This window comes from Calliopsis andreniformis, chromosome 3, assembly GCF_051401765.1.
Source record: "Calliopsis andreniformis isolate RMS-2024a chromosome 3, iyCalAndr_principal, whole genome shotgun sequence".
Classification (NCBI taxonomy): domain Eukaryota; kingdom Metazoa; phylum Arthropoda; class Insecta; order Hymenoptera; family Andrenidae; genus Calliopsis; species Calliopsis andreniformis.
Genome location: NC_135064.1, coordinates 20,729,939 through 20,742,588, shown reverse-complemented (window position 1 = coordinate 20,742,588; position 12,650 = coordinate 20,729,939). Strand labels below are relative to the sequence as shown.

General features: G+C 37.2%; 1 protein-coding gene across 3 annotated transcripts in view; it reads left to right on the top strand.

Moving 5' to 3' along the window:
- The window catches only part of LOC143188794 (uncharacterized), a 49,133-nt gene that overhangs the window by 33,495 nt on the left and 2,988 nt on the right, over positions 1 to 12,650 (top strand). For 2 of the 3 annotated variants that reach the window (XM_076393237.1, XM_076393238.1), the window contains exons 5-9: positions 2,430 to 2,528; positions 3,186 to 3,353; positions 8,632 to 8,785; positions 10,922 to 11,418; positions 12,042 to 12,312. In XM_076393237.1, coding sequence (XP_076249352.1) covers positions 2,430 to 2,528; positions 3,186 to 3,353; positions 8,632 to 8,785; positions 10,922 to 11,418; positions 12,042 to 12,312 — 1,189 coding nt within the window. The remainder of the gene's footprint in view (positions 1 to 2,429; positions 2,529 to 3,185; positions 3,354 to 8,631; positions 8,786 to 10,921; positions 11,419 to 12,041; positions 12,313 to 12,650) is intronic. The other variant, XM_076393239.1, reaches the window with a different exon arrangement.

Sequence of the window (12,650 nt, the reverse complement as noted above, 5' to 3'; positions counted from 1 at the left end):
TATATAACAATGATATCGGCGTGTTTATACTAAATGACGTACTTGGTCTCAATTAGGAGCAACTCGCGCGAACGCGGCCCTGTTTGTCGTCTTCTTTGTTATCTGTCGCCTTTGAGCCATTATAATGCTCGCATGGGACCTGTAGGAAGCGGTTCTGCCCGCGCAATTTACGTTCTCTTTAAATACAGCTTTGCCTCTTATCGATGCGCAGCACAAGAGAACTGTCGACCTTTTGGATTCGTGCCAGGCAATCCAATTCGGAGTTACATCCACATATTTCCTGGGGCACGGCCAGTTAATGGAAAGAATAGCGTCTCCGCCAATCGTAGACATTGCAAATTTTCTTCCTGGAGAAGTTCTCTATAGTCTTGGCAAACGCTTCCTTGAGAATGCTGGATAGATGTTGCTGTTAAGTGCGATGGAGGATTCTTTTCAGTGAATTGTTTGTGGGTGTTGGCAATGGAAGATAATTTGTGTACTCTGTTTGTAGGTTCATTGTTCGCGGAATACGAAGGAGAATGAAAGGATGAGTTGTTGAGGGGGAGCTTCGTCTGTGTAATTAATTAAGGAGGACTCTTTTGTAATTTACTCTCTGTTAAATTAGTCGATGGAGAAATATTGGAAAATGAGATATAGGAAAATTCAAGTACAGGGAAATTGAAATGTGGAGGAGTTGAGATGTAGAGAAATTAAAATTACTGAAAATTGACAGGGAACATAGACAAATTATCATATAGAAAAATTCTGAGAATACAAGTCAGTCCAAATTTAGAAAAAGTGAAATTTAGAGAAATACAAACATAAAAGAATTAACATTTAAAAAACTGACAAGAGAATTGACCTCGAACCAAAATCCCCAATTCCAAAGGGATCTGCTTCATCTCCTAAAATTAAACATGTAAAAAAATATGCCTCTTCAATTCTCTTACTCAACCTTTTGAATCCATCTAGAAACATCTCAAGAACACTCATAAATAAATCTCTTACCAACCACTCTGCCACTTCCCCATCTAAATCTAAAAAAAGAGAAAGCAGCAAGAAAAATGATTGAAACATTCATACACATTATGCAACATAGTTCACAGTTACAGAATTCTGTCCAAATACCTGACTTACAATCACAGTCTTCAGTATCTACTATTCAAGTTCCAGAATATTAACTCGCAACTTCCTCTTCCTGCTCGATTGTATTCTCGTCGTTTCCCAACTTTCCACGCAGACTATACTCGAGGATCAATCAGAATGGAAGCATTTTCTGCGTCGTTCAGAGGGTATAGGAACGCGCAAAGTCACATTGCGTTTATGAACTATTCAACGGGTCAAAAGTGCAGCAGGGGTTAGACTCTGGTTTACTGTCAACCCTACTGTCAGTCTTATTTCCCGGCTGGTCCGTGGAAGACTCGCCAAGCATTCTATCGCGTTGCTCCTCAAGTTCTTCTTCGACCTCAGCTTCTTTTACGCTTTCGACTAATCAGTTGCTAATTAAACGTCTATTCTAAAGTTCGATCGCTGTGATTAGTGATCGGGGACAAATAAAAAATTCTTTTCGTGGTGGCTCGTCTCATCAGTCATGACCTTCTTCTTCCTCGCCAGATTGGCATTGAACTCCTTGGGAGAGAAATTTCGATCCTCTGTCAGAGTGTTATTGAAGAAACATCGATACCAGAGGGGATTCTATTAGCATCGTCAACTAAGCTAGTTCTGCTTGGGAGAGAATACAATTTTTGGCGAGGAGTCTGACTAACGAGTCACTTATTACTGTCGCTGGTCGACGGTACATTGCTGTAGCTGATCTCGAAGGATTCCAGTCCTTCTTTATATTTGTTCTTCTGAATTTCTTTGGTTTCACTTTGGTTCTCAAAATCAGTGGAACTGAGAAGCAAGAGATATTAAGTTATTTTTGCTATTACTGTGTTAAGTTCAATTTCTATAAAAATTGGACAATAGTCGCTCAAAACTACTGTCTACTGTCTGATTTGGAAAGTCTCTATCTACTAATTCTGTTTCTCCTGAAAAGGAGACCCCTTTTCCCTAATCTCAATTTTTCGACCAACTCTCGAAATATTTATAACCCATTTTCTTCAGTTTTTAATTCAGTTCTCAACCAAGAACTGAAAATATTCTGTTTTTTTATTCAAAGTTCCATGAAAAATTAAAAGTATTCTTCTACTTTCTTTTCTGATCTAACATTATTTATCAAACGTATCACACAATCGTTTCACTGCAAAGCCCCCCACGAGTTTGTTCTTGAAGCAAACTTGAGTGCACTCGCTGCACTTATCGCCACGATATTAGTGTACCGTGGTATCGTTTAATCGTTGAAGTGAGTCAGCAAACGTAGGTGAATATCAGTTCGGTTCGATTTTCGCGAAGTTTGAAAATCGTCGTTGACACTGGGCTCCTACTAGCTACAAGAAAGTCTCTTTCAGACCTCTGCCCTCGAGTCAAGCAAGAGATAACACAATGGAGTTCGAAACGAGAGGCTTGATCGATTTTTGTTTCTCCTCGAGCCCAGTCACCAGGGCTAGGTATGTGTTTGGCAATTTACAAGTATCTTTTCAAACGCTAGACTACGTGCATCGCTTTTCGCTATTTGGCCCAGTTTGCGGAATCGAAGATCATCAGCCTAAAAATGAAAGTTCACGATGATGGAGAAAAATCGGTTCATGCACCATGAGATCTTAACATCATTGCAATTTTTATATTTATAATGTTTTAATGTATCTATTTTTTTTAAATACCTGTCTATATATTTGTACATACATATGTATGCATTGTCTCTGTAAGAAGCTTCAAATTGAAGGGTAGAAGAACCTTAATTTAGTCAGACACATGTCACACAAATTTTAGATACTTCTGCATCGATGAATGTCTCAGAAACAGAGCCCCAAACGCAATTTCGTCATTCTTGATTGCTCATCTTACCTTGACACGTAGAATCACCTCTCAAAATTTCTGACACCTGTTGTCGAACACTCTACATAAAATAGGACTCTCCGTAGTCCCTGTCTCTCCTGTATTAACCGAAATAGAGTATAAGACCTTGAATACAACAAAGCATCTGCAACCTGACATCATAAAATTGTGTGTGCTTAACTCCTACCAAACACTTAGACGTTATGTAGAATAGAGAAGATAAAATTGATCCAGAAGCCATACTGACGAGTCGATTTCCATTGTTCCAGGTCTGCGGGGTCCATAGGAGCGCGATCGGCGCCCAGCACGCCTCTCCAAGTAGCCCCAGGTGGGCAACAAGCTAGCCAGCAGTCGATTAGCGGATCTCAGCTCACGGTAGCCGCAGCTTCTCAGCCTCCGAGGAGCCCGAGCCACGCGGCCCTGAGATGTAACGACAGGTGAGTCCTCGACCTTCCTCGACTCTGCCTTTTTTCCACGTGCCTCGTAATGCGTGCGCCGACCATTACCCTAATGATCATCCATAAGCCGCTCAACGAGCGCGCATTGCTTCTGCTTCTGCGTTCCACTGCCTCTGGAACACTCTCGTTTATCTTGGATCCGACATGGATTTCAGGTTCTAGGTTTATCTAAGGCACTTACTGAGTCAATAGATTTAATAGCTATATAGTGTGTGTGTGTGCGCGCGCGCGTGTGGTAGGTATTGTAGAGAGCAATTGTGTGATTTTGTGTAAATGGTTCGTATGGAAAGATTTGAAGATAGAATTTTCTACTTGTAGTAGTTTGGTTTAAGATTAAACTAGATTATTACGTTCATATCTTTTAGTATATAGTTTGGTTTAATCCTTATACTAAAGGTATAGTCACTCAGAGTTGAAACATAAATTTCCAAGTCTTAGAATTCAGCAAATTGAAAAAAGGAGATAAGAGTTTGCAAATTTGTAAATTTAATATTTCAAAATTTGAGACTTTGAAAAGGGAGGGAAAATTTGAAAATTTGAAAAAGGAGGGAAAATTTGAAAATTTGAAAAGGGGGGGTAAATTTAAAAATTTGAAAATTTGAAAAAGGAGGGAAAATATGAAAATTTGAAAAAGGAGGGAAAATTTGAAAATTTGAAAAAGGAGGGAAAATTTGAAAATTTGAAAAAGAAGGGAAAATTTGAAAAAGGAGGGAAAATTTGAAAATTTGAAAAAGAAGGGAAAATTTGAAAATATGAAGTGACCACCCTACCTTGTTCGCTAAGGATCAAGATTAACTATGACTACAGTTACTGTCCACCCAAAGAATATTAATTCACTCCTATGAGTGAAACAATGTTGCAAAATTGTTGCAAGCTGTTATCATCACGAGATATATTTTCAACAAAAGTATTGATAATCAACAGACTGCACAGTTAAGACAATGATCAAGATGCCAGTTTTAAATTTCGACCATACTTCTGTCGGAGCACAGAGAGATGGAAATTATAGTTCATAACAAAAACACTGACCGATAATTTTCGTCTTTTTCTAGAATAACAAAAAAATACTCTAGCCTTTTCAGAGTACACATATTGCTTTCTTGATAGGATAAGTTCCATTGTATTGTGAGTCTTACATCTGACGACTAGAATATTTTTCTATATTATTAAAAAGGTCATAAAAGACAAGAGCTGTTTTTATGAGTTTTTTAATTATGTCAGATTTTTGCTACATTTCAATGAAATAGGTTTTGAATTAAGGATATTTAGAAAGTTCTATCAATAATTGTAAAACACTTTTGTGCGAAATCGTGAAATTGATAAGGTGTCAGGAGATAGCGCGAACACCTGCAAGGTGAAGATACAAGTCGTTATAATTACTTCTCCTTTTGATAATTCATAATGAAATGGCTCTATCTTTCTTCAATCAAGTATATCTCTTTGTTTAAAACGGTTATTCGTGAAGAGATAGGGTTTACTGATCAAATTGAAGTTCGGAGAAATTTTTGCAAAAATATTCTTTTGGTAAATCAGCTGCCTTCTGAACCAATCTGTGCGTTCGTCAATTGGCTTATCGGAGAATCTCAAAACTTTATTTGTCACACAAACTGTTCAACTGTATGCTTCAGTATTATTGATTTATATCGACCGTAACTATCGAATTCTGTTACTCACAACTTTTAAATATGAGATTACCTTGAGCTATGAATTTTAATTACTGCTGGAACTGATTAACATTTTGGGCAATCGTGTTCGAACATTCTTCTTAAATGACAGAGATTTAATGTAGAGGTTGTGTTAAAGGTTCAAGGAAATGGTAGAAATTTATCAAATAATGATGAACTTCTTGAAATATTCAGAATTTGAAATTTAAAATAGCTTACTTCTTAACTTATTCAAAACTGAATGTGTTATCGATTTAACTTAATTATTCATTCTACAAATAATTGCTACTTGAAATTCAGTAATAATCTTAATAACTGTCACTGATATCTACTTAATTTCTATCCACAAATTGTGTCCTTTTATTATACACTAACAAATTTGAGAAACATATCGGATGTACAAATTAATTTGTTGCTTTTTTTCATCAATTTTGATATTTATCTACAGAAAATTAACTATTTTAGAATTTTAAAATAACTTCCATGATTTCCCATGACTTTTCCTCATTTATCACTTCAAAAGTCGATATTTGAAAACTAGAAAAAAGCAGGAAGGAATTTACATTAAAAATGGAAACATCGCTAAATTACTTTGAGTGTCAAATTAACTTATGTACCTAATACAAATCACTAAATTATTAAAAGAAATGAAAGTGTAGGTCGACAATAACGATTATCAGCTATTAAACAAATATTAATTCAATGAACGTCTACCTATTATTTTAATCGTTTTGCGTTTCAAAACCGGATATAACATATCATTTTCCTCTTATCAAAAGAAATCCGTATGCATGATATGGAGCTGTCGATTAACCTACCAATTTTCTGCTTTATCGCGAAATTTTTACTCTTGACAGTTTTCTTAATCGCTACTTTATAGAAAAAAGAGCCGAGATAGTCGTTTAGGTATTATCAGTGATGGAAGCTCATCGATACATTCGCACGAGGAAGCCAGCTTGACCAGTTACAGTCGGAACGATGTACGATTCGCTTATCGATCGCTATGGCGTTCTCTGGTGCTCCGAACTTTATAGAGTGCTAAAGTTCGTTTTAGAATCAAAGTTGACTATCAGAACGAATGTTTCCACGTGCTCCTTCTACTACTGTGAATACATGCAATTGCAGACAACGTCAATCAAGAAGAGTTCATTTTTCAATTCTTCTATACGTGGCTTCTTCAAGATCAGCTCTTCAGTTCTGACAGTTTTCAAAAGTTTCTTTGAGATTCTGTGACGGTAATCGGTCCTCCGTATTTTTTTGTGAGAAGAACAGTTAACATCCTACACGTGGATTCTTTTTTTGTATTGTTGTGGGACAAGAATTACGTAACAAATTGATAATATTGATTGTGGTTGGTTGAATCTATAGGAAGAATAAGTTGACACGTGCTTCAGCATCTGCTCGAACAGACTTCGACATTCAAGACAGTGAGGCTTTATAAACAATTGATAAAGATAGTACAGTGAGTAGTGAAACTAATAATAAATTAGGAAGTGAAAAATTTGAGTTTGTTTTGTTTCTGCAAGGTGTTAAGATGAAACCACCCCTTCGATTATGAGTCATTTTCCCTTGCAGTTTCCCATTTCAAGAGGAACCAATCTCTCTATCCCACTTCACAAGAACGTCCACGTATGCACGTACGAACAATCGGAGGACATTGACGCGATGTTTTCCAGCAGCTTCAATTACGTACTCGCGCAGCGTCTTAAGATCGACTTCGATCGTCGTCCGACCTTAATTTGTATCAAGACGTCGCGGTTCTGCACGCTGTGCAATTAGCGATCGAAACAGTAATTCCTTCAACCGTCGACAGTTAACGAATCGATGCCAGTTCCGTGTGCTGTGTCCGACGCTTCGATCGATCGAAACGGTGGCAGGACCCTGAAGAGGAAGCACAGTCAGATCTGCAACATCTCAGTGTCTGAGATGTCTCAAACCTGCAAGATCTATCAGCAGAAATCCCATTGGAGTAAAATGAGCCTAGAGTACGATGTCTGGAGCAACGACATCTGGAGCCCGAAGATTTGTAAGAGGACTCAGAGGTGCGACACCGTGCGAGATTTATGCAATCATTTAAAATAAAACAGCGGTCATCGTGACGCGATCTATGAGCACCGAGAATCCAGCTGGTTATGAAACTTTCATGCTTTCAGGGAACGTTGTGGCTTAGTTGCTTTTGTGATTGGGAAGCATGTGAAGTGTGAATGAAACCTTTCTCTTTGGACTGTTCATTTTCTTTTTGTGTGTGTGAATTATTGAGATATTTTGGTGGTGGGATATTGGTTGTGAGTAAAGGTGGATTGAAACCTAATTTTTGAATTTGATTGAGAATCGAAACCCTCGAAACTTGAAATTCTGAGTTTGTTTTAGAAGAGTTTGATTTGTTTGAAGGGAATTTTGTAAGGACTGAAGTCATAGCAGAATTTTTACATACATCTTTACTGAAGAATAGTTAATTCCAGCAAACTCTTTCTCGATCAAGTTTATTTTTTTATTGATTTTTAGAGATCGCCGTGATAATGTGAGCAGATATTTTTTTGGATAATTTCTTTAAATTTTCATAATTTTTTTTGACTTAGAAAATTCGAGATTTCGACGTTTCGAAAAACCCATTCCTAATTCTGATTATATTTGTACAAATGTAGTAGAATGTGGTGAACACTAGAAGGAGATTGAAGGCTGGAAAATTTTGAGGAGGATATTGTTTGATGTGGGTGTAATCAATGTGTAGGTACTATAAATTCTCTTTCTTCTTTGAAATTACCTCGGGCGAAATTATAGCTTCTCAGAAGACAAAGATAATGACCTACCTTAATGAAGGCCACGCAAATGTGTTATAAAATAGTCGATACTGTATTTATGAATGGAATTCTGTGTACATTATTACATATTGAGTAATTAATTTGAATATTTTTGACTTGCATGAAATTTTCATGTCGGGTGAAGAGGATGTAGAATATCATTACAAACAAACACGTGTACAAGAAAGCAATGATAACTTTTAAGTGCATTGGCAATATTTATCATAAATTATGTAATTTTCCTCATTTACTAAATCCTCTTTGATAAAATACACTGCGTTTCATACCTATGAAACCACTCTGGAACTTCTAATTATGTATCTCGAGTCTCAAATTATATTAGACTGAAGATTTTGTAATATTTTAATGATTTAAAGCTCCGACATCCAAATCTAGTCAATTTACCATACGATTTAAATATTTCAAGCTGCTTTTATAGTTACGAGATGCAGCGAATAAAGCACCTTGAACACACACGATTTAAATACCTTAATATTTAAATTTCCAGGTGAATTTATTTTCAATCTCTCATCTTAACCTTCTTCTATCATTTCGTTTTCTTTCAAGGATAGCTAAATCACAAAACACTCCACTACTTATAGATTACAAATTATTTGCCCCTATAAATTATAAAATATCTTCATCGACCGCTAAGAGTATCGAAGGCATTCAATGTCAACTTCGGGGCAAGGTCGGGTTTCCCAAAAGTAGCGTACTAAAACAGAACAATGGAAACAATTCACCTTTCTTCCCGACCTGTGTCACTCAAAATACTATTTTGGTTTGTTTTAGTCATCTATCTAAGCCGCTCAGTAGGAGTACACCATCCATGGCAGCTGGTGGTGTGGTGCAGACCCCAGGAACGGTTAGCAAATCTTCGTCCACATCCTCGCCAACGACTACCAGCAGCGCGAGGCAGAAGAAATTCCACAGGCATTTTTCTCAGGTAACACAGTGATAGTTTCACCCGTCCCTTCTCACCTAGCACTTGTCGAGAATCTTCTAGTATCGCAATACAGGATGTATAGTAGAATCAAAAAGCAGTGGCCGAGCTAATAGGAATTTTCGAATAATGAAACAACCAGCTTTTTGTTATTAAACTTCATTTATTTATGAACACATAAAGTGGTCACTTGGTTAAACCATTTCAAAGAGATAAAATTCACAATTTTTCCTATATGTAACAACCTTAATGACTGAGGAGAAATGTGAATGGATAAATTTTTAAAGCTTCTTAATTTTTATACAAGCTTTTTTTTTATTTTAGTGTGCTGAATTCATTTCTCAAGTTATGCCCTCATGTTTTGGAAGACTCTCTATGTTATATTAGTCATATAGATTCGTCACAGGAAGAAACAAGATTAGTCGGAAATGTTGTGTTCAGATATTGACATATTCCTGAGATATTAAGATATAAAAAGTCTAACTACAGGAAGTTTCACTGTAATATGAATTACAGGGCACTGTAACAGGAATTAAATCTAGAAGTTTCCAAGAACAGTATCTCACTAAGATTGTTGTATTACTACAGGAAATAGGAGTTTAAACACGGCGATTTTTCATTACAGAATCATTGCAAAGATAAGTTTTATCAGTTACGATTAACGTATTATCTGCTTATCGGTTGTTGGTTTCTTCAAAAAGACGTGGACTAGTTTTATCACGGGGATCAGATGTTCACGCAAAGTACTGCGCAACGTATCGCGTGTAAAAGTAAGGCTTCCTAAGTATAATGTGAAAGTTTTCTTCAACTGAGTCGCAGAAACAGATGGTTCTAAATTACTTGGGAGGATTAAAAACTCTCTTTGTCTCTTCAGTTGATTGCCAAGCAGGAGTGTCTAGACGTGAGTGACCAGAAGTGAACAGGTGTTTCAACACTTAACAGTGTCGAGTACTTGTATCAGGCTCGTACCGGAATTTCAGTAATTGTTTGCTAAATTAGATTAGTAGTGTTCTTGCTGAACAAAGCAATCAAAATGTGTTTGATTACAGTTCTGGATACGTAAGCAGAGTGTGGTTATATAAAGACAAGTGTGTTTTAAGATTATGTGCAGAGATACTTGCATAAAATATGGGTCATAAAAAGATATTAGACACTTTAGCTGTTTAAGTAAGGAAGGTTTTAAAACTAGCCTGTATGTCCCACAAAACTGCAGGAGGATTTGTATATATTTACACTGTTTTGGGAGATAAAGATATAAGAGGAACAGAATGAGAGAGAGGCATGAAATGGAGAAACTATATAAAGACTGAGGCACAGTTCACGTTCCACCATTACAATGACAAAATGTTGGTCGCTTAATAAGATGCATACGCAGATAATAAATTATATTCATTAGAATTTAATTATATTCATTAGAGATTTAGGCTACATTTAAAATCTAATCTACTTAAAAATCTAGAAGAACCAATATTCTTAGTAATCCATACTTTATGCAAGGAACTCTACATATTCTAAATAATTCTAAATATTAAAATAAAAGTTCTATTTTCCTAAAGTCTATCTAAAAGTGACCATATTCCTCTATAAACTGGACTTCAGACATCTGGACTTATTTAAGTGTCAAAGAAATCCTATTCTTCTTAACAGTTGTCCTTAAAAAAATTGTTACACTTCAACAAATTAATCCATTCCCTGAACCATTTAATTAAAAAAAAAATTAAGCCAATATCTTCATTAATTTCTCAAAAAACAACTTGTAACGTTGAAACACCTTATTTGTGTCACTCTGTATAAACGTTCATATCTCATTATCCATAATGTACGCCTGAATGGAACCATTTTGGCGTCGCTCCATATCTCAAACGATAATATAAATCATTCAGTGTCCGTGAAACAAGTGGAACAGTAGGATAATAAAATTTGTCAAGCAGAGTAAAGTTTTCCTCCACAATTTTGTTCTAACTTCAATAAATTGAAACAAAATTCCAGTCCCAGTTACTTAGAATCACCCTGTACACTCGCCAAGTGCTTCCAAACTTCTGGCCAACGCGTACATGCTAATGAAGTACTTTCCCCCGTGTTCAAATACCAAAGCAACACTCTGCTCTGAGTAATTCTAAAAGAATCTGTTTTCACCAGGTCGCTGCGGACGAACGAGTGTTGAACTACTACAGTTGCGCGCTGGTAGGCGATATTCTGCTGCAAGGCCACCTCTACATCACGCCGAACTACTTCGCCTTCTACAGCAACGTGTTCGGATACGTGACGAAGCTGCTGATACCGACTGTCTCCGTGTTGAAGATCAGCAAGGAGAAGACCGCCCGAATTATCCCAAATGCGGTAGCGATCGCCACCGAAGAGGACAGGCACGTTTTCTGCTCCCTTCTGTCCAGAGACTCGACGTTCAAGCTGATGAAACAGGTTTGGGACGCTGCCATGGAGCCCCAACCCTTGCCCGAGATCCTGCCGCTGGCCACCGAACAGAAGGACGACTCCGAGGTGAACCTCGAAGAGGACGACTCGAGCATGTCCGAGAGTGGGACGGATCTTAATTTGAGACCGCCGGTGGTCTGTACCGAGGCCGACAGTGCTTCACCTCCAATCACCAGACCGAGTCTGCCACCGCCCCCTCCAAAGTAAATAAATGTTCTTTTTTTAACGTTTTGCGGCAGGGAATTCCAGAGTCAGGGCGAATTTGAACCGTGTGCATCATCGGTTTTTAATGTACATTAGCTTCCATAAGTGTTTTGGACACTTTTGTGTTATTGGAAAAGCATAAAATACACTTCAGGTAAAATTCTGTAATATAGTTTTGGCTGCAAAGTTATCTTAGGTGATTATTGCCTGAAGTTTAGAACATTTTGATCGTGCTGTACCAAGTACTTAAGTATTTATGGATCACAGTGTACACTCGTACGCTACTGACTCCTGTTAGCGAGAAATTTCTTTCGATTGGTAAATAAAAGTGGTTTATTTGAAGTACACGATTTCAAGACGGAATTTCTGCACGTGATTCTTTTGTGAATATTAAAGGAATAGTATGAAGGTACGTGTAGGTAGTCTTCAGAGAGATTCTGGTCGTGGTGAAGAATAGTTTATATAGATTTGAAGTACAAATAATGAAAACTTGACACCCACTGTTGTATATCAAGTTATCTTAAAATCTCATAGCATCTTCTTATGCTTCAGCCCTAAAAATAAGACTTTCTAAAATAAATCTGTTCCTTTTTTCTGATCGTTGGTTTGTATGTCTGTTTAGGGTGGACCCACCAACGGTACCATTGCTTCCAGCTGCCCCCAGCAAGTCCAAACCTTACTGGTCGTTACTACCGGGCGGTCTGAAAGCTAGTACAGTAATAACTATTCTGATAGCTCTATTAGCAGCTCTCTATGTGTCGGCAGCTCTGATGATGATACGCATCGACAGACTACACACAGCGTATGTGAACCATCCGCTGGTGTCGCCGGAACGTTTCACGCAAGAGCGTCTTTTGCATTATCTTAACACGAACCTCGAACAAATAATAAAGGTACAGACAATAAGCGAAACTATTGCTTATGAAATTTCTTGTAAATATATAAAAATCTGTAGTCTATTTATGAAAGTTATATGGTAAAAAAAGACACAGTATAACTTGTCTCCATCTCTGTGTACTGTTGAGAACACAGAAGTTATCACTGAGACGGCACAGGAGTAAGAGGAGTGCTCAGTTCGCTGCGAGTAGTAGTAATAGATGTGACCAATTCGGCCAATAAGGAAAATACGTGTGTGCCACCTCTATGTGCTTTTCTGTGAAGCCAATCAGATTCACTGACAACTTCTGAGCTTCCAACAGTACAATACACTATCAAATACTATGGCTGCAGT